This window comes from Lacerta agilis, chromosome 16, assembly GCF_009819535.1.
Source record: "Lacerta agilis isolate rLacAgi1 chromosome 16, rLacAgi1.pri, whole genome shotgun sequence".
NCBI classification, from domain to species: Eukaryota; Metazoa; Chordata; class Lepidosauria; order Squamata; family Lacertidae; genus Lacerta; species Lacerta agilis.
The window spans coordinates 34519780-34540649 of NC_046327.1; the positions used below are offsets into that span (position 1 = coordinate 34519780).

At 45.7% G+C, this 20870-nt stretch overlaps 5 protein-coding genes across 5 annotated transcripts; 1 reads left to right on the forward strand and 4 right to left on the reverse strand.

Moving 5' to 3' along the window:
• Positions 1-1411: 1411 nt before the first annotated feature.
• Positions 1412-1744, reverse strand: LOC117061185 (protein mago nashi homolog). Its single transcript, XM_033173871.1, has one exon. The coding sequence runs from the start codon at positions 1742-1744 to the stop codon at positions 1412-1414; it is 333 nt and encodes a 110-aa protein (XP_033029762.1).
• Positions 1745-3036: 1292 nt separating this feature from the next.
• LOC117060934 (olfactory receptor 1361-like) lies at positions 3037-4005 on the reverse strand. Its single transcript, XM_033173544.1, has one exon. The coding sequence runs from the start codon at positions 4003-4005 to the stop codon at positions 3037-3039; it is 969 nt and encodes a 322-aa protein (XP_033029435.1).
• A 2869-nt stretch (positions 4006-6874) lies between these two features.
• LOC117060935 (60S ribosomal protein L36a-like) lies at positions 6875-7263 on the forward strand. The gene is given in 2 exon segments (XM_033173545.1): positions 6875-7150; positions 7152-7263. Coding segments are annotated over 2 exon segments (321 nt in total). The 5' UTR covers positions 6875-6901; the 3' UTR covers positions 7224-7263.
• A 2394-nt stretch (positions 7264-9657) lies between these two features.
• Positions 9658-10509, reverse strand: LOC117060936 (olfactory receptor 1L4-like). The gene has a single exon (XM_033173546.1). The coding sequence runs from the start codon at positions 10492-10494 to the stop codon at positions 9658-9660; it is 837 nt and encodes a 278-aa protein (XP_033029437.1). The 5' UTR covers positions 10495-10509.
• Positions 10510-19397: 8888 nt separating this feature from the next.
• LOC117061221 (olfactory receptor 1E5-like) lies at positions 19398-20333 on the reverse strand. The gene has a single exon (XM_033173921.1). It carries the CDS (start codon positions 20331-20333, stop codon positions 19398-19400), a length of 936 nt encoding a protein of 311 aa, XP_033029812.1.
• Positions 20334-20870: the final 537 nt, after the last annotated feature.

Here is a 20870-nt window from a genome sequence, read left to right on the forward strand (position 1 = left end):
TGTTGTTGTTGTTGTTGTTTTGTTGTTGTTGTTGTGCAGAAGTTCAACTCAAGCAGCATAAAAAGGTAATAAATGCCATCAAACAGGGATGGGGAACCCCTGGCCCTCCAGATGTTGCTGGACTGCAACTTCCACCAGCCCCAGACACCATGGACAATGGTCAGGGGTGAGCAGAGTTTTTGGTTGTTGTTGTTGATGTCCATCTGTCTCGAGCGACAATGGAGACAGCGCCTCTGGGGCTGAAGTCAAACCTCTGCATTAGCAACACCGAATTGACTTCCTCAGGTCGCAAGCCTGGGTGGGGAGTGTGTCTGGAGGCCCTGGGCTGCCTAGACGACAAGACACACACACCCCGGCTTCGCTGATGTGGTCCAAAAGAAAGCAGAGCAATACATTTGGCACCAGCTTGGCTGCATGAGTTGCTGGAAGGAGGAAAACAAGGCGTCTTAGGAACTTCTCTTCGGGTTTTCTTCTCCCAAAGATGTCCTGCAAGGCAGTGGAGGTTAAGGATCAGAATTTTCCTTCTCCTAAGTGGGTTACTTTCCCAGGTTGATGATCCTCAACTGCCCTCAATTCCTGCATTGCAGGGGGTTGGACTAGAGCAGTGTTTTTCAACCTTTTTTGGGCAAAGGCACACTTGTTTCATGAAAAAAATCACGAGGCACACCACCATTAGAAAATGTTTAAAAATGTTTAAAAATTTAACTCTGTGCCTATATTGACTATATATAAAGTAATTTTTCAATTTTTCCCACGGCACACCAGGCAACATCTCGCGGCACACTAGTGTGCCGCGGAACAGTGGTTGAAAAACACTGGACTAGAGGACCCTTGGTGTTCCTTTGAACTCTGTGATTCTATTATTCTCACTTCCCTCTACAGCAGGGGTCCCCAAACTAAGGCCCAGGGGCTGGATGCGGCCCACTCATCTTCTAAATCCGGCCCGCGGACAGTCTGGGAATCAGCGTGTTTTTACATGAGTAGAATGTGTGTTTTTATTTAAAATGCATCTCTGGGTTATTTGTGGGGCATAGGAATTTGTTCATATATTTTTTTCAAAATATAGTCTGGCCCCCCACAAGGTCTGAGGGACAGTGGACTGGCCTCCTGCTGAAAAAGTTTGCTGACCCCTGCTCTACAGCATGTACAGAAAACACCTTGACTGTAGGACCCACTATTGGTCTCATCTGCTCAATCTCACTGTAGTCCCCTCCCCCATACAAATGTAGACCAGGACTTCATAGAGTTGCACCACAGAAAAATGGGTGCCCCTCAGCTGCAGTTGTGAAGGCCCATGAAAGTGAGTACAAAGGGCAGCTGCTATGTGGCAAGTACCACTCTGAACTACTTCAGTGCCTTCTTCTCAATGCAATATATGCAATATATTCTTTGAAGGACCATTTCGTGCCATTCATAGGTCCCCCAGAGAACCAATTTTTGATGTGGTAAAAGAGATGTGATCATCACCAATTACAATTTCGAGCTCCTGCCGGCCAACTCTGTCAGGAGGCGGCCATAATGCATCCTCTTCTTTCGTGATTTCGCTGTCATCGATTATCCTCTTTAGCTCTTCCATCAGACTTTTGTGTATGTAGGCTTCTTTTCTGACCATGACATCATTTTTATAATTGTTGTTGTTTGCATATCTCAGTTTCCCATCAGGGCGGAACTCGAACTCGAGAAAATCGTGGCCGAACTTCCCCTTGTGCCCAACGTAATAACGCAAATAGAAATCGCTCGCCATGGCCGCATATGCCCCACCCTGAATTCATTCTTATTCATATCTCAGTCCTGCATTCCATCTAGATGCATAGAACCGTTTGGGGGTGGAGGAGAAGAAATACATTTCTTTACTTAAAGCATTTGATATGCAGTCTTCTCTTGCAATAAATCTTTCGGGGCCCCTTATGCTCAGCTAACTAACAATTAAAAATAACCAGCAAACAGCACTAGAATGCCTGTATCTTTAAGAATATTTAAAAGGTATATTAAAAGACCTGGGGAAATTTTTAAAAGTTCTTTATCTGGCAGTGAAATGACAGAAGAACAGAGGCACACTGAAAGCTGCCTGATACCATCTCAGCCCAATCGTCCAGAGAACTCAGTCCTGCTGACATGGATTGACAGCAGCCCTACCTGGAGGTGCCTGGGATTGAATTTGGGACTGTTTGCAAGCAAAGCAGTTGCTCTACCTCCAAGCTAAGGCGCCTCCCCTGAATATTTGTCAACAGGCATGTCTCTCTTTGAAGGGAAGTGTGTGGCCACCACGGAAAAGGCTTGTTCCTGAGTTGTTACATGTCTAACGTCTGAAAGTGAGGGCGCAGAAAATGACCTCAGTGTTCAGGAAAGTTCCCATGGAGCAAGTAGCCTTCCTTTTAGACACCTCCATCTTAAGCCAAATAGCGCTTTGAAGGCTACACTTTGAATTGTACTCAGAAGCAGTCCAGCAACTACAGTATCAATTTAGCTGGGGCAAAGAGTGTGGTTTTATATACATGTATGTGGCAGTAGTAGTGTAGTAGTAATGTATGGAAGTGAGAGCTGGACCATAAAGAAGACTGATCGCCAAAGAATTGATGCTTTTGAATTATGGTGCTGGAGGAGACCCTTGATTGTCCCATGGACTGCAAAAAGATCAAACTTATCCATCCTTAAAGAAATCAGCCCTGAGTGCTCACTGGAAGGACAGATCCTGAAGTTGAGGCTGCAGTACTTTGGCCACCTCGTGAGAAGAGAAGACTCCCTAGAAAAGACCCTGATGTTGGGAAAGATGGAGGGCACAAGGAGAAGGGGATGACAGAGGATGAGATGGTTGGACAGTGTTCTAGAAGCGACTAGCATGAGTTTGGCCAAACTGTGGGAGGCAGTGGAGGATAGGGGTGCCTGGCGTGCTCTGGTCCATGGGGTCACAAAGAGTCGGACACGACTGAACAACAACATGTGGCAAATGGCTGAAAAGCTAGATAAAATTTGGCATCTTCCCACTGATCGCTCTCTTTGTTGGTTTTCCAAACTGGCGCACAGCTGACTCTTTAATCATCTCATATCGTCTATGCCTCTTGTCTTCTGAAACCAAAGCCTCAGTAGCCTTCTCATTGCCTCGTGCATCTCAGTGTTCCTCAGGCTATATATGAAAGGATTGAGCATGGGCGTCACGACCGTATAGAATATCGATGCCACTTTCAATCTGGAGCCAGAGTAGGTGGACGAGGGGCGGATGTAGGTGCCCATCAGACTGCCATAGAATATGGCCACAGTGGTGAGGTGGGCGCTGCAAGTGGAGAAGGCCTTATACTTCCCAGAAGCTGATGGAACCTTCAAAACCATCGATAAAATGAAGAGGTAGGAGAGGAGAATGAGGATGAGAGGTCCAAGCATTGTTGCGGTACCTTCAATCATGAGCAGTGTTTCAGCTGATGAGGTGTCTGAGCAGGAGAGCTTGAGCAAAGGGTGCATGTCACAGAAGAAATGGGGGATCTCTCGGGAGCCACAGAAGGAAAGTTTAGAGATCGTAGATACATACAGTATTCCCTGGGAAAAAGACAGGAGCCAAGACCCAGAAGCCAACAGCAGGCAGCGCTTGTAGCTCATGATTGTCGTGTAATGTAGCGGGTGGCAGACGGCCACGTAGCGGTCATATGCCATGGAGGCCAAGAGGAAGTTATCTGTGGTGCAAAAGACCACAAAGAAATACAGCTGGACCAGGCAGCCGTTGTAGGAGATGGTGCTTGATTGAGAAACCAAGATGTGCAGCATCTTGGGCACAGTGTTGGAGCTGAATCCTAGGTCAGCCAAGGACAGGTGGCTGAGGAAGAAGTACATGGGGGCATAGAAGAGGGAGCTGTTGGAGAAGATCACGAAGATGATCAAGAGGTTCCCCAGAAGGCTAATTAGGTACATAGAGAGGAAGATGGGGAAGAGGAGCCCCCCAAACTCTGGCGAGGAGGAGAGGCCCAGGAGAATGAATCCAGCAAAGCTAGTTTGGTTGTCTTGTCCCTTTTCCATGGCTCTGCTGAGAATGGGAATAAAAGAAATGGAATCATGTTCTTATTTACACCCAGGTTCTGTACTCCATCTTATGCAATAATAAAATAAATAAATCTAGTTTCAAATATGATAGATGCGGGGGCAGGCAAGGGGAAACAGTGACCATCATAATATAATCTAGCAGACAAATTGGACTTCCTCACTACCTTGGTGCCCTTTGGATAATTATGGCCTTTTAAACAGGGAGGGTATTGCTTTTGTTTATTACTGTGTTTCTATACTGTAAACTGCCCTGTGATCCTTGGATGAAGGGAGGTACAGAAATTTAACAAATGAATAAAATAATAGGCTGGCTTTATTCAAGATCTGCTGGTTTTGCACTGACTCCCTAACTATGAACCTTCTGCTCCTTCCTCACAAGAATGCCAAAGCTGCAATCCTGTACCCCCTTACCTGGGAGTAAACCTCATTAAATACAAAAGCCTTACTTCTGAATAGGCATGCAGACCATTGTACTATAGGGACTCAGCTTGTACAGCTGCAAATAAACGTTTTAAGTGTGTTTTAAGTGCAACATACAATATGACACTAGATGGCGATGGTGAGCCTTATGGAAAATTCAATGTATTTTTAAAAACGCTTAAAGAAACATTTTCAAAGTGGTTTTTATATTTGTTCTAGATTCCACCTAGGTTAATTATAGACTGAATTCTTAATATTTCAGTTTCTTATTATGTGGTAGCATTTGCAGAAAATAGGGAGTGCCTTCTCTCAGATAAAACTACCAGAGGAAAGATATGTCTTGGTTGTTAGGAAGAAGTGGGGAAGTTAGTAGGTCTTCAGAATTACAGAGACTCCAAGTACTAGAAAGAAAGAAAAACACAGAAGCAGAAAAGTTCACTAAACACCAGCTCTTTAGGATACCAGAGATTTCTCTAGCCTGGTGTCCAAATACTGTAACTGAATCATCAATTGCAGTTCTGATTTCACTCATGGCTAGAAATACTGAAAGTTGGCCTCCCCCCACCCACCACCCACCCCTTATATGCAGCCCTTTACATTTGCTTATGATGAACTGCATTTGCCACTTGGTCGCTCATCTGCCAGTCAGCCTCCATGAGTTTAAAAATTGGATTCATTATTTCCCTCTACGCTCACCCAAAATAATTTTTGTTTCCTGCAAACAATGCTGCTGGGGTCAAATAGCACCAGGGAGATTAATTTTGGGGAAATAGCGTGGAACTGAATCCAGATCAGAAACACTTTCTGGATTAGGCTCCATGCTGCTGTTCCACCCCCACCCCCACCGCCTTTGTTCAAAATAAAAATGGCCAGATTATGAACACATATTTAAAAGAACAAATAATATCTAATTTGCCCCAGAGACAACGGCAAAATGACATTCAGAGGGATACCCGGGCATCTTGAAAAAGGCATTTATGAAAAATCTCAGCAGTTTCTAAAATAAGGTTCCTACTTCTATCCTGTTCCTTTTGGAGCTGTATAGCAGCGATGGGAAGTCCAGATGTTGTTGGACTTCATCTCCCATTAGCCCCAGACAGTATGCCCAAGCATGAGAGATGGTGGTCGTCCAGAAACACCTGGAGGACCACAGGGCACCAACCCTGCTGTATCGTGCAGCATCAATCATCACCCTGGAAACATAACAGAATATTACCTACAAGGTCCAGACTCACCTTGTTGAATCTTGGTAATTTGACAAAGGGATAGATCCCAGATAGTGGTGATGATGATGATGATGATAAAATGTTTTCTGCTTTCCTATATGGAGGGAAAGCAATTGGAGATTGTGGAACTAACTTAAAACAGCATAAAACAGGACCTTTAGATTTCAATGTGAAATTAATGAACCAATGGGAAGCAGGAATTCCAGGGAGAAAATATCGTCAGAGAACAGAGGAGAAATGCAATCAACTGTCTGGTGTAGGGAGGATCTGAAGGTCATGCGAAATGGTAATGAAAATCCCAGCTATGCTTGCAAAGTTGAAAGGGCAAGAACGACTTGCATACCTGGACATTGGTTTCACTGAAGTAAATAAACTGAAGCAGCAGCAAAGAGCATATAAATGTTGTATCAAACTGGAGAGAATTTCAATGGTGTGTGCTTTGGTTACCAAGGACAAAAGCAGCTGGAGAGCGTAACTCCACAGGGAAGTTGTTAATCAAAATTAGAGCACAGATTCTGTGGTATGAAATTTCCAAGTCCCTCCATACAGCCAAGTTCTACACTTAGGGGGGAATAACCAGCTGCACAGTTATAAGATTTGGACATATAAGGACACCTGGCATGTGTCTAACTCTGGCAAATGTGCCAACTTTCCTTTTATGTATTGGCTCATGTGCAAATTCAATAAGCTCCACCCCTCCCCTGGTACAGACACAACAGCTATCCAGAATCACATCTGATCAGCCTGGACACTGAGGTCCAGCTCCGAGGGCCTTCTGGCGGTTCCCTCATTGTGAGGTTACAGGGAATCTGGCAGAGGGCCTTCTGGGTAGTGGCGCCCATCCTGTGGAACTCCCGTCGGATGTCAAAAAGATAAATAATTATACAACCTTCCATAGACATCTGAAGGCAGCCTTGTATCGGGAAGTGTTTAATGTGTGATGTTCTGATATTCAAAACTTGCTACACACACTCCAGGTGGCAAGACGTTCACACTGGGGCTGGCCCACCCATGAAGCAAGGTGAGGTGATTGCCTCAGGCAGCAGGATCCATGGGGCAGCATATCTGGCCTCCAGTGAATGAATTGGCCACTGCTGCTGCCGTTGCCACAGTGGCAGTTGTGGCACACAACTTAAGAGACGAGATCTGTGCGCGTGTACCTTTGACTTCCGCTTCCAGGAAGAGGTTCTTTCTTCCTCTGTTCAGGCGACGTTGACGCTGGCAAGATGGTGAACGTCCCCCAAACCCTCAGGACTTACTTCAAGAAGTGTGGGAAGCACCAGCCCCACAAAGTGACCCAGTACAAGAAGGGCAAGGAATCTTTGTATGCTCAGGGAAAGCGGCGATATGATCACAAGCAGAGTGGCTATGGTGGCCAAACAAAGCCCATCTTCCGCAAAAAGGCAAAGACCACAAAGAAGATTGTGCTGAGACTTGGATGTGTGGAGCCCAATTGCAGCTCAAAGAGGATGCTGTGCCATTAAGAGGTGCAAGCAGTTCGAGTTGGGAGGAGACAATAAGAGAAAGGGCCAGGTAATCCAGTTCTAGGCTGCTGTGGAACCCATTGTTGGTTGGTGTATGAAATGTTGGTGTATGAAATGTTAAGTCTTATTGGATCACCCCCCTCCAAAAGAGACCAGATCTGCTGCCCCCACCCCCTGCTGCTTCTACAGGGGCCTCTTGGTGAATACGAGGCCCTGCGGGTCTCTTCCCACCCTTATTTCCGATACACATCTTTATTCCCCCTCCTCCCTGATCTAGATCTTCACTCATTCCTTCTTCCCTAGAGGGGGACACCATTCTGTGGTTCACTTCACGTACCCAAAGGTCTTGCAGTGGCCCTGGCTCACGCATTACAAATATTTTAATTGTACAACTCTGACAGGACTGGAAATTTTTCTATGGCGTCGCTGCATGCATCCATTTAACCTTTACCCTTATGCCCAACAAAGAATTTGCACACCAGGAAGTAGAGGAAGATTGGTTTATTACACATAAATGAAAGCAGTGCCCAGCAATGCAAGGAGGGAGCTGAAGAACAAAATAGGAAAAGGTAAGGGAACACCTAGCTACTTTAAATGAATTCAAATCTCCAGGGAATGATGAGCTGCACCAAGGGTCCTAGAAGGAGCTCAAGGATGTAATCTCAGAACCTCTGTCTATAATCTTTGAGAATTCTTGGAGAACGAGTGGGGTCCCTGCGGTGTGGAGGCGAGCAATTTTTGTCCCCATCTTCAAAGGGAGGTGGGAGGAAGACCAGTCAGCTTGACATTGATACCAGAAAAGTTCCTAGAACAAATAATTACTTGATCAGTGTGAGCATTTAGAAAAGGATGTGGTGACTACTAAGACCCAGCATGGCTTTCTCAAAAACAAGTCATGCCAGACAAATCTTATTTTTTATTTTATTTTATATTTACAAGTGGATCAGGAGAATGCTGTGGATGTAGAGAGTCTTGATTTCAATATGGCTTTTGACAAAGTCCTCCATGAGAGGAGATATGACAGTCATCTTCAAAAACCTAAAGGGCTATCACATGGAAGACGGAGCAAGATTGTACTCCAGAGGATACAATCTGAACCAATGGCTTCAAGTTACAAGAGATTCCAGCTAACATATGGAAAAACTTTCTGAAGACAGTGGAACGAGCCTCCTCGGATGTGGGTGGCCTCTCCTTCATTGGAGGTTCTTAAGCAGAGGTTAGATAGCCACCTGCCATGAACGCTTTAGTTGAGATTCCTGCATTGCAAGGGGTTGAACTAGATGACCCTCTGGGTCCCTTCCAACTCTGCATTTCAGCAATTCTATGATTCTAAATGGGTGCTGTCTTGGGCAGCAAGATTACATATACTGTATATGGGCAGCAATGCAATCATTAAGTCAGTGTTTCTCAAACTTGGGTCTCCAGCTGTTGTTGAAATAGAATACCCATCACCACTGACCACTGGTCCTGCAAACTAGGGATGATGGAAGATGTAGTTCAACAAGAGCTGGAAGCCCAAGTTTGAGAAACACTGCATTAAGCACATATACACAACTTATATCTAAAGAGTAAAATAAGTCCCCAGTGAACAAAACAACAACAACAACCCTAAAGTGTGGGTGTAACCATGTGCCACAGGCACATGCTAAAAAGAGAGAGAATAAGGGAGACAGTTAGTTTGAATACAACTATACCTTAGGTGGGAGACGGGTGGCGCTGTGGTGTAAACCAATGAGCCAAGGGCTTGCTGATCAAAAGGTTGGCGGTTCGAGTCCCCATGACAGGGTGAGCTCCCGTTGCTCGGTCCCAGCTCCGGCCAACCTAGCAGTTCGAAAGCATGTCAAAGTGGAAGTAGATAAATAGGTACCACTCCGGCGGGAAGGTAAATGCTGTTTCCGTGCGCTGCTCCGGTTTTGCCAGAAGCAGCTTAGTCATGCTGGCCACATGACCAAGAAGCTGTCTGCAGACAAACGCCGGGTCCCTTGGCCAATAAAGCGAGATGAGCGCCGCAACCCCAGAGTTGTTCGTGACTGCACTTAACTGTCAAGGGTCCTTTACCTTTACCTTTTATACTCTATAGAGAAGGGGGAGGCTTCCTGTGTGAGTGAATAATGCAAAGACCATTTGGTTGCCTATAATATTCCCGAATCACAAATCTACTCTTGGAAGAAGATTTAATTATCTATTTGAAGTCTGGTTACTACTTAGAGGGGAGTGATAGCTAAACGTTCCAGGCAAATACAAGATTATGATGCTGATCTTTACTATATGTATTAGGGTTAAGATATTTTCTTATTGTACTTCAGCTAATCCTAGCACATGCAGACCCCAAATACCTGAAAGACAGATTGCTGTCCATTCCCCAGTTACAGATACCCAACATTTGGCCAAAGTTTAAAGTAGACCCGAAAGCACACACACCATCTGTGTGCTCTGCTATCCAAGCGATGTTGGCTCCCACCCACTCCTGCTACTATAAGATGTGATAGCTAAAGACACTAATGAAAATGGTGCCTAATGATCCTCTTCATGGCTGCTTTCATTTCACTATTCCTGAGACTGTAGATGAAAGGATTTAGCATAGGGGTCACCATGGTATACATGACAGCGGCCACAGTGTCCTTGCGATCTGAGTTGTTGGAACGTGGCTTGAAATAGACCCAGCTCACGGTGCCATAAAACAAGACCACCACAGCAATGTGGGACCCGCAGGTGGAGAAAGCCTTTTTCTTTCCAGAGTTGGATGGAATCTTCAGGATGGTGTAGAAAATGCGCATATAGGAGATGACGATCAGCAGAAAAGGCCCCAGGACCTCCACCAAACCTTCAGTCCAAAGCAGCCTTTCTATGAAACTGCTGTCTGAGCAAGAGATTTCCAACACAGGGTAAAGATCACAGAAGAAATGTGGGATCTCCCTAGAGTCACAGAAAGAAATGTGGGACATCAAAATGGTATAAAGCAGAGAGTGGGCTATAGGGATAACCCAGGACACGGCTGCGAGGAGGAGACAACGCTTACGGCTCATCAGGGCAGAATAACGCAGCGGGGAACAGATGGCCACGTAACGGTCGTAGGCCATGGAAGCCAACAGGAAGCTGTCTGAGTTGCCAAAAGACATGTAAAAGTACATCTGTACCAGGCAGGCATGATAGGAGATGGTCTTTTTATGAGACAACAAGTTTTCTAGCACTTTGGGTACGGTGGTGGAGGTGAAGCCCAAGTCAGCTAAGGCAAGGTGGCTGAGGAAGAAATACATAGGAGTGTGGAGGAGCCGTAAATCAGAACGGACCAAGAAGATGATTGTTGCATTCCCCAGAATGGCCAGCAGGTACATGGAGAGGAATAGCAGGAAGAGGAGTCCTTGAAACTCTGGCTGGGTTGGGAAGCCACGGAGGAATAATTCAGAGAAGTCTGTTGCATTCCCAGGACCCATTAGGCTAAAGCTGCCATAGGGGCAAAATGAAGAAATCTTTAGGCTAGTAAATTCTCCAACCTCTGCTTGCTAGCTACCCAAACTGCAGGAAAAGAAGCGGAAAGGACACCAAGGACTCAGGACAAAATAGCGATTTGAGAGATGTAAGTTATTCAAGTCTCTTGTAGGTTTTATTCCGTGAGGTTTACAATACAAATGAGATAGAAACACCAGGACAAGGCCTTGTTTTGGTATTCTTCCTCAGCTATTAGTGTCTTAGAGTTTTCAGGTCAAAGTGTACCAATTATTTCAAGTAGACTTGTCCTGGTGTTTCCATCTCATTCCATCTTTTCCTGCATTATTCTACCAAGAACTCCAATTTCCTTCTTTGCTACCCAAACTAAACTATGCATAAATCCCTCTTTCCTCTCCCCATATCAAATTCTCCATGGTGTTTTTGAGATACTGCCTGACACAGACATAGCAAGGGACTTCAAGACTCTGGATTAGAAGCTGAAGGGTGGGTTTTTCCATCACTGCTTCCTGTTGAAGGTTGTGGCCCAGGAATACAGGGGAAGATACTGGAGGTAAACCAGTGGCTGCTCAGGTGTTGTCAGGAATGGTTTGGCTTCTTGGACCATGGTTTCTGCTTCCTTGGGGATGGACTTCTGGCAAGAGATTGGTTATACCTCACAGTGGTTGGCAAGAATGTGTTTGCTAAGGGTCTCACGAACCTCATCAGGAGAGCTTTAAACTGTCGTGGCCATTACCTTTTGATGGTTCTTCTGTCAGGTGGTTTCCTGGACATGGAAACCCCACTTTAAACTCAAGCCCCCATTAGGCACAGAAATTTTGGGGTTTCCTTAAATTCTAACTCTTCACTGAATCCAGATATTTTAGGGGAGTCTTGCTCCCACCCCAAAAACATAACTATACTCACACTTACTTAACTAAAGGCACTTCCTGTTTGCTCTCTTGCTCCTGTCAATGTGAAGAACAAAGGGAGTGGACTTGTTCTGCATAGGACGAAACTGGCCTCCTTCATCTGCTGAGGAGATTAGTTCTGTGTTTTCTGATGCAAGGGAAGCTTTTGTTCATCTCTGCATAAGGGTGGTGATCTCCAGGGTCCAAGGAAGACTCAACCAGGTTCCCTCTCCAGAAATAATATAATGCAATAGCATAAACTCTGGAGAATCCTCATTCAGAGACCCAACCCATCATTCAGCTTAACAAATTAGCTTGTCCTCATTAGTAAGTGTTAGAAAAGTTTTTTCCTTTTAGTATGAATGTCAAGAGGATTCTAGTTTGCTCCACAACTGGGGACAAGCATAATCGCTGGGGGCGGTCTATGCACAGATCAGAACAGATGTGAGAGATAAGCTACAAATTGATACCCAAAGGAGCATGACAGCACAAATTGGGTCCTCCCTCAAAGAGGGCATGAGTTGCAGTGCGACCTGGCAACCAAACCCTGTGTTGAGGGTGGGATCGTTTGGATAGCCACAACACCCTATTGGTAGGTACCTCGATGCTGGGAGCAATCTGACCAATGGGGCGCAAGCAGAGGACACCGAGGGACCTATTTAAGCCCATGCACGTGTACCTGAGCTTCCTCTTGGGGCTAGTGCATCAGAACACCAGCATCGTGGTGTGTGGTCATTGGAATAGGGGGACTAGGCTAGTTCCCTAAATGTTCCCCTGGCGCCTCCTTCCTAAAGCCTGGGAAGCTTCTGCCCGGCTTAGGAAGAGAGGTGTGATGCTCTAACAGGTCCAAGAGCCCTTCTGCTACCTTCCCAAAGCCCGCGTAGCTGTAGGAAGGAGGCAGCAGAGCTCCAGCACCCTGTTAGAAGCCTGGTGCCTCATTCCCAAAGCCCGGGAAGCTTCTGTCCACCTTAGGGAAGGAGGCGCAATGCTCACGGGCACAACATCAAATCAAATCAAATCAAACTTTATTCACGTAGCCAACAGGCCATTGCGACTAAAAATACAGATAAAACAGATAAAAATACTGGGGAAAGACCAGTCAGGTTCACAAATATATAAAAATACTGATAAATCATATGAAACCCCCAGGCTAAAAGGCCGTTCAAAGGTGGCCTCGTTCGAGTTGTCTGTCAAATTGTGGCCCTTAGTCTCATTGCCCTCTCAATAGATCTGGCGACCTTCTCTGTTGTCTGGATGTTCTGGTCCGCTAACAAATAAAACATTGCGGCCGCTGATGAGCGACCTGGGATGGAAAGTAGGAGGGGAGTAATGATCTCGCTCCTCAGGTCTTTGTACAGGGGGCAGGTCAGAAGAACATGTGACACTGTCTCCAAGTTTCCGTCTCCACATGGGCAGAGTCGTTTGTCCCTGGGGAGTTTCTGATATCGGCCTTCGAGCACGGCAGAGGGTAGTACGTCCAATCTTGCCAACGTAAAAGCACGTCTATACTTTGGGATATTTAAATTATGCAGATAAGATGCCGGGGCATCGAAGTGCGAGGGGGGCAGGTGGGCAAACCATGCACAAAATTTCTTTGTTTTGGCCAAGTTGTTTTGTTGCTCGATATCCATCAGGCGCTGATCAATTAAGTTTTTTGCTTTAGAGGGGCCCAACATTAACAAATGCTGAGCATGTAGACCGCATGATAGAAGTTTGAGTCTCACCATTTTGAACCATGCGCTTTCGTGGGCATCCCGTATCACCTGGGGCAAGAGTCCTGTTGGATTTTGGTTTAAGCGGAGCCAATAATTAAGAGTTCTTTTCCAGATCTGTGTTTCCACAGATGGGAGACCAGCTTCAAGGCATAATGCTGCAGTTGGTACACATGGTGGAACGGCAAAGATTTGTCTTAAAAAGTTAGATTGAACCGTTTCAAGAAGATTGCATTGGGTCCCTGTCCAGATTTGGGCCCCATATGTTAGCTGCGCTAGAGGTTTTGCCTTGAAAACTTCTATGGCTGCTGGAATGTACTTGCCTCCCTTGGTATAGAAAAAGCGGGACAATGTCTTGGCGCTTTGGGTTGCTTTCTCTCTGGCATATTTATGCTGTGCGACCCACGACCCCGTAGACTGGAAGACGATGCCCAGGTATTTAAAGGCTTTGACTTGTTCAATTGGTTGATTGTCCATTCTCCAGCTGTGTGCAGAGCCGTCTCATCCATAGAAGCCGGTGGCGCGGTGCGCCAGGGCGCTGGGCGCCCCAGGGGCGCCCCCGCGAGCCCGCCGGCATACCGGGCTCCTCCTCCCCAACCCGCCCCCGCCCCCACGGGCAGGCGGGCACTCGCGCGCCGGCGGGCGGGCTGTAAGCCGCCCGCCCTCGCCTCCCAGAGCCCCAGCTGGAGCGGCGCGGGGCTTTGCGCGACCTTCCAGCACTCCAGCTGGGGCTCTGGGAGGCGAGGGCGGCCGGCTCGCGCTCCCGCGCGCAGCCGGCCGCCCGCCCGATGCAGCGCGAGCTGCCCAGCAGCGCCGCGCTGTCCAGCTGCGCGCGGAGCGCGAGCTGCGCGGGAGCGCGAGCCGGCCGCCCTCGCCTCCCATCCCGGAAGCGCTGGAAGGGCGCGCAGAGCCCCGCGCCGCTCCAGCGCCACACCCCTCACCCCCCGCTCGCCCACCCCCCTCCCAAGGGGCGGCAAGCGCGGGAGGGAGGCGGCGGAGAGGCGGCATGGCGGGGGCGCCGGAGGGATAGCCGCGCCAGGGCGGCAGATCCCCTTAAGACGGCTCTGGCTGTGTGTTTTATGTTTTCTCGCGAAAACCACAACCTTGGTTTTCTGGTGGTTCACCACCAACTGCTCTCTTTTGCAGTATGCTGAAAAATCTCTTATCAACCTTTTAAGGCCTATTTTTGTTCGTGATAGTAAAACCGCATCATCTGCGTATAGTAGCGTTGTGATTGGTTTTGCGGCTAAATTGGGGGCATGATATTCCGGGGCTGCTAGGCATTTGATCACATCGTTAATGTATAGGTTAAATTAGGCTGGGGCCAAAATGCATCCTTGTCTAACCCCTCTGGAAACTGGGATTGGGCCTGTGAGTTGTCCATTCGGAGCAGTTCTAACGTACAGCTTGGAGTCTTCATATAGGCCACTAATTAGAAATAATAGCCTTTTATCCATGCTAGTTTTATTTAGTTTTGCCCAAAGTTTGACTCGTGAGATTGAGTCGAACGCGGCCTTCAGATCGATGAAGGCTGCATATAACACCCCCCGCGTTTTCTTAGCATATTTATCTATTAGATGTGCTAAGATAAAACAATGGTCTATAGTCGATTTGTGTTGTCTGAATCCCGCTTGTTCCTCCGCCAGGATCGCCTCAGACTCCATCCAACTAGTAAGTTTGATCTCAAGATGTTTGGCATATAATTTGCTAGGTATGGGAAGCAGGCTGATGGGTCTATAGTTCATCGGGTTGGACGTAGGACCCTTCTTATAGATTGGAATAATTATTGCCTCGGCCCAGCAATCTGGATATGAGCCTGTTAAGTCAATATATGAGAATATCGCCGCCAGTAGGGGAGCCCACCAGCCGATGTTATTCTTCAGAAGTTCTGGCGGAATATAATCCATGCCAGGGGCTTTATTATTTTTGAGTTGTGCTATTAAATCTGCGACCTCCTCTACAGAAACTGGGGGCCATTGTGGTAAATTCTCTAAGCTCAGGCTTATCGTACTGTGCTGGGCTTCCTCGTCATAGAACAAGGATTGAAAATGACTTTTCCATTCTTGGGGTTCAACCATGCAGATGAATCCACTGCGCTCCTGGTCCAGAAGACCCGAGATGGTACGCCAAAAGCAAGATATGTCTTTCTCCTTTGAGGCCTTAACCAAGCTCTGCCAGGCATTTCTCTCGGCACAACATCAACACACACCCCCATCGCCCTTGCAAGGTGGTGCCCCTACGAAAAAATTCACCGCATGCCACTGTTCTTGCCCCAAGTATAATTGAATGGGTGGGCTTCTGCTCACTCCATATTTTTGAGGGGTTTTTGAGCACTGAGTATTTCCCCGGTCAGCTTGGTTTCATTTCACAGGGGCAATAATGTCCTTGCCATTTTTTGGACATCCAAAACTACAGATTCCGGATCTACCCTGAGATGTCTTTTTAACAGTGCAGTCTGACTTGGAAATATGAAAACCACCCCCAAAACATCTTGATTCTGGCCAATGCATACACCTTTAGGTGGGCTCATTAAACCCTCCAGCCACCCCTCCCATTCTTTCAACCACATCATGACCTCCTGGTAGCAACCTTCTTAAAAAAAAACCTAAGGGGCTAGTCCCTCTGCCCAGGTAGGGTCCCAAGCCACTTATGGCTTTATGTTCTAACACCTTGAATTTGGCCCAGTGGCTCACTGGCAACCAGTGCAGTGCTTTCAGGCCTGGTGCCCCATGGCCCCATTGGATTGCCCCACTTACCAGCCTAGAAGCCAGATTTTTCACCAGCTGCAGCCTTTGGACCATCTTCAAGGGCAGCCCCACACAGAGCGCATTAGAGTAGTCCAAACAGAATTGTCCATTAGATAAATTTTGTGCCCAGCTCCGTTGTTTTTTTTTTTTTTTGCAATACTTTAAATAAATATGTCAATTCTACTCTATCAAACACTTTTTCTGCATCTATAAATAACAGTCCATATCTCACTACCAAAGGAACACAAGTGAACAAAAGCAAACCTGTAAAAGCAACGCTGACATCAAACCCTACATATATTAAGTAAAATGGAAACATCATCACCTGATCCCACCCCCACCCATCCTCCCACCCCATCCCACCTCTTTCCCCCTTTTTTCTTCCCAATGTCTCAACAAATGAAACTGATTTGTAAAAATGATACATGTAAAAAATATGAGAGAGAGACATTGCACATACTTTTGTAAGTCAAGAAATCTTTAATAAAAAATACTTCAAAAAGAGAGAGAAAACAACAGTCCATATGGATTGTATTGTTTTCTAATTATAAAATTAATATTAGGCTAATATTCAGTTAGATGCCATTTTGCTATTCATAAGAAATGCTGTTTGATCATTCTTTATAGAGTTGTCAAAAAATGTAAATCTTGCCACCAAATACCTGCCCATTGTTTAAAATGTTGGTTAAGTACAGCAATGTGATAGGCTGTAAGGCTAAGCTTAAACTGCATATATCCCTGGTGTGGCAATCTTTGCTTTGCTTCCCCCTCCCCCATGACCGTACTGAGAGATTTTAATAAGATGATTAATAAAATTATCTGGAAAATTCTCTTAATACTCAGCTTTAAAGTCATCTGGGCCTCAACCAGGAGTTTTGTTGTCCCTTTGTCTTTTAATCAAATGAGTTAATTCTGCTACTGTAATCCATACAATAGGAGATCTTCAATGAGAGTGTGGGAAAGATATAGAGATTTAACAGAGAAAAAAACACCTTGGTGGTTATCACCAATTGAGGCTTCACTGCTCAAACCGCTTAGCGAGAAAGAAAAATGGCCTGCACACACAGACTTACTGAGAGATCAAGACGGCAAATGGAAATTGAAAGAGTATGAGGAGATAAAAGGATGTGTTTGGAGTTGGTTACGTTACAGACAATTAAATGAAATGAATAAGGAAGATAACAAAAAAGGGTTCAGTTACACAATTTCAATGTTCCAAAAATAAGTGGTAGAAGAGGAGGTGAAGTTGTTGAAGATTTTCCAACCCAGCTCTTACTCCCTTTTCCACTTTAGTGAAAGATCACTTATGACACAGGTCCTCAACCTTTGGGGGCCTGGGAGCACACCTGGAAATCTAAGAAACTGTTATGGGCACCAGAAAATACCCTTTTCACAGAAGAGAAACTGGCAAGTCTCAGAACAGCCCCCTCCAAACAGGCAAAACACCCTCCAAAACAAACACCAACAAATAAATAACAGAAAACATCCACGAGAAAAAAAACCCAGACAAGGCTCCCATACCAAATAACTCCCAACCAAAAAAAAAACCCTCCTCAATTTATTTATTTTTTTAAAAATGGGAGGGGCATGAGGCCTTGTTGTGAGGGTACTATAATGGCCACAGCAACATTGGGGACCCCAGACATACGTCATAACTAAGGATGAGCTTTTGGAGGAAATTTCAGAAAATAATTCAAACACACTATTTCAATCATCTTTACAACAAACCTATAAGTAGCTCAGTTTTATTATTATTCCTGTGTTGCAGCAAGATTACCGGTACACATATATGGGCTGCAATCCCAATCATAGTCAGTGTTTCTCAAACTTGGGTCTCCAGCTGTTGCTGAACTAGAATTCCCATCACGACTGACCACTGGTCCTGCTAGCTAGGGATGATGGAAGTTGTAGTTCAACAATAGCTGGAAGCCCAAGTTTGAGAAACACTGCATTAAGCACATATACACAACTTATATCTAAAGAGTAAAATAAGTCCCCAGTGAACCAAAAAAAACCCCCTAAAGTGTGGGTGTGACCATGTGCCACAGACACATGCTAAAAAGGGAGAGAATAAGGGAGACAGTTTGAATCCAACTATACCCTATAGGTGGGACGCGGGTGGCGCTGTGGTGTAAACCACAGAGCTTAGGGCTTGCTGATCAGAAGGTCGGCAGTTCGAATCCCGCAACAGGGTGAGCTCCCTTTGCTCTGTCCCTAGCACTTTGACATGCTTCTGAAGTGCTGGTGGGCAGGAGCAGGGAGGTGTGAAGGGGAAGGTACTTTTTACCATATGTGGTGGGAATGTAAAAATGTAAAAGTTTATTGGGAAATGATATATAATGAATTGAAGAAAATGTTGAAAATAACATTTGCCAACCAACCAGAAACTTTTCCGTTAGGCATTTTAGCTGAAGACCTGCCAAAAGAGAAGAGGACATTATTTATGTTTGCTACTACGGCGGCGAGAATTCTGATAGCACAAAAGTGGAAGACTGGAGAAATGCCAACTAAAGAGCAATGGCAAGAAAAATTGATGACCTATGTAGAGCTGGCTAAAATGATGGACAGACTTCGAGAAAAGGACAACAGCAACTTTGATAAAGAGTGGGAACCATTTATAATAAACTTGCAGAAACAAAGGAAGACTATCGACTTGATGGCAGGATTTAAATAAACACTTACATCTTTATTATTAACAAAGGAACAGATGAAATGATAAAGGAATGATATAGTGGATTTTTAAGAAACAGCAGTATGTAATAAAAGGGAAACAAACCAGAAGTGGGAGTTGGGGGAAGCCCAGGAGGGGATGGATGAGGTGATATGATATAAATGTTATGGGTATGAAATGTATTTAAATAAATAAATAAATAAATAAATATCTATTTGAAGCCTGGTTACTACTTACAGGGGAGTGATAGTTAAACATTCCAGGCAAATATAACATTATGATGCTGATCTTTATTGTATGTATTACGGTTAAGATACAGTGGTACCTCAGGTTACAGACGCTTCAGGTTACAGACGCTTCAGGTTACAGACTCCGCTAACCCAGAAATATTACCTTGGGTTAAGAACTTTGCTTCAGGATGAGAACAGAAATTGCGCCGTGGCGGTGCGGCAGCAGCAGGAGCCCCCATTAGCTAAAGTGGTACCTCAGGTTAAGAACAGTTTCAGGTTAAGAACGGACCTCCAGAACAAATTAAGTTCTTAACCCGAGGTACCACTGTATGTACTTATGGTAGTTCAGCTAATCCTAGCACATGCAGACCCCAAATACCTGAAAGACAGATTGCTGTCCATTCCCAATAACAGATACCCAACATTTTGGCCAAAGTTTAAAGTAGACCCGAAAGCGCACACAGCATCTGTGTGCTCTGCTATCCAAGCGGTGTTGGCTCCCACCCACTCCTGCTACTATAAGATGTGATAGCTAAAGACACTAATGAAAATGGCGCCTAATGATCCTCTTCATGGCTGCTTTCATTTCACTATTCCTGAGACTGTAGATGAAAGGATTTAGCATAGGGGTCACCATGGTATACATGACAGCGGCCACAGTGTCCTTGCGATCCGAGTTGTTGGAACGTGGCTTGAAATAAACCCAGCTCACGGTGCCATAAAACAAGACCACCACAGCAATGTGGGACCCGCAGGTGGAGAAAGCCTTTTTCTTTCCAGAGTTGGATGGAATCTTCAGGATGGTGTAGAAAATGCGCATATAGGAGATGACGATCAGCAGAAACGGACCCAGGACCTCCACCAACCCTTCAGTCAGAAGCAGCCTTTCTATGACACTGCTGTCTGAGCAAGAGATTTCCAACACAGGGTAAAGATCGCAGAAGAAATGTGGGATCTCCCTAGAGTCACAGAAAGAAATGTGGGACATCAAAATGGTATAAAGCAGAGAGTGGGCTATAGGGATAACCCAGGACACGGCTGCGAGGAGGAGACAACGCTTACGGCTCATCAGGGCAGAATAACGCAGCGGGGAACAGATGGCCACGTAACGGTCGTAGGCCATGGAAGCCAACAGGAAGCTGTCTGAGTTGCCAAAAGATATATAAAAGTACATCTGTACCAGGCAGGCATGATAGGAGATGGTCTTTTTACGAGACAAGAAGTTTTCTAGCACTTTGGGTACGGTGGTGGAGGTGAAGCCCAAGTCAGCTAAGGCGAGGTTGCTGAGGAAGAAATACATAGGAGCATGGAGGAGCTGTAAATCAGAACGGATCAAGAAGATGATTGTTGCGTTCCCCAGAATGGCCAGCAGGTACATGGAGAGGAATAGCAGGAAGAGGAGCCCTTGAAACTCTGGCTGGGTAGGGAAGCCATGGAGGAATAATTCAGAGAAGTCTGTTGCATTCCCAGGACTCATTAGGCTAAAACTGCTGTAGGGGCAAGAAGAAGAAATATTTAGGCTAGTAAATTCTCCAACCTCTGCTTGCTAGCTACCCAAACTGAACTATGCAGAAATCCCTCTTTCCTCTCCCCATATCATATACTCCATATCTGTTTTTGAGATACTGCCTGACACAGACATAGCAAGGGACTTCAAGACTCTGGATTAGAAGCTGAAGGGCCTTAGGGTACAGGTGGGTTTTTCCATCACTGCTTCCTGTTGAAGGTTGTGGCCCAGAAAGAGAGGGGAAGATACTGGAGGTAAACCAGTGGCTGCCCGGTGTTGTCAGGAATGGTTTGGCTTCTTGGACCATGGTTTCTGCTTCCTTGGGGATGGACTTCTGGGAAGAGATTGTTTATACCTCACAGAGGTTGGCAAGAATGTGTTTGCTAATGGTCTCACGAACCTCATCAGGAGAGCTTTAAACTGAGGAGGAGGGAGATAATATTGCAGACAAAAGGAAGAACTTGGTACCAGGGTTTATAGCTTCATTGATGCACAGGAAACTGAGGT

Coding starts and splice junctions, on each gene's coding strand:
- LOC117061185 (XM_033173871.1), bottom strand. CDS start 1,744: ATGGCGAGCGATTTCTATTTGCGTTATTACGTTGGGCACAAGGGGAAG.
- LOC117060934 (XM_033173544.1), bottom strand. CDS start 4,005: ATGGAAAAGGGACAAGACAACCAAACTAGCTTTGCTGGATTCATTCTC.
- LOC117060936 (XM_033173546.1), bottom strand. CDS start 10,494: ATGTACCTGCTGGCCATTCTGGGGAATGCAACAATCATCTTCTTGGTC.
- LOC117061221 (XM_033173921.1), bottom strand. CDS start 20,333: ATGAGTCCTGGGAATGCAACAGACTTCTCTGAATTATTCCTCCATGGC.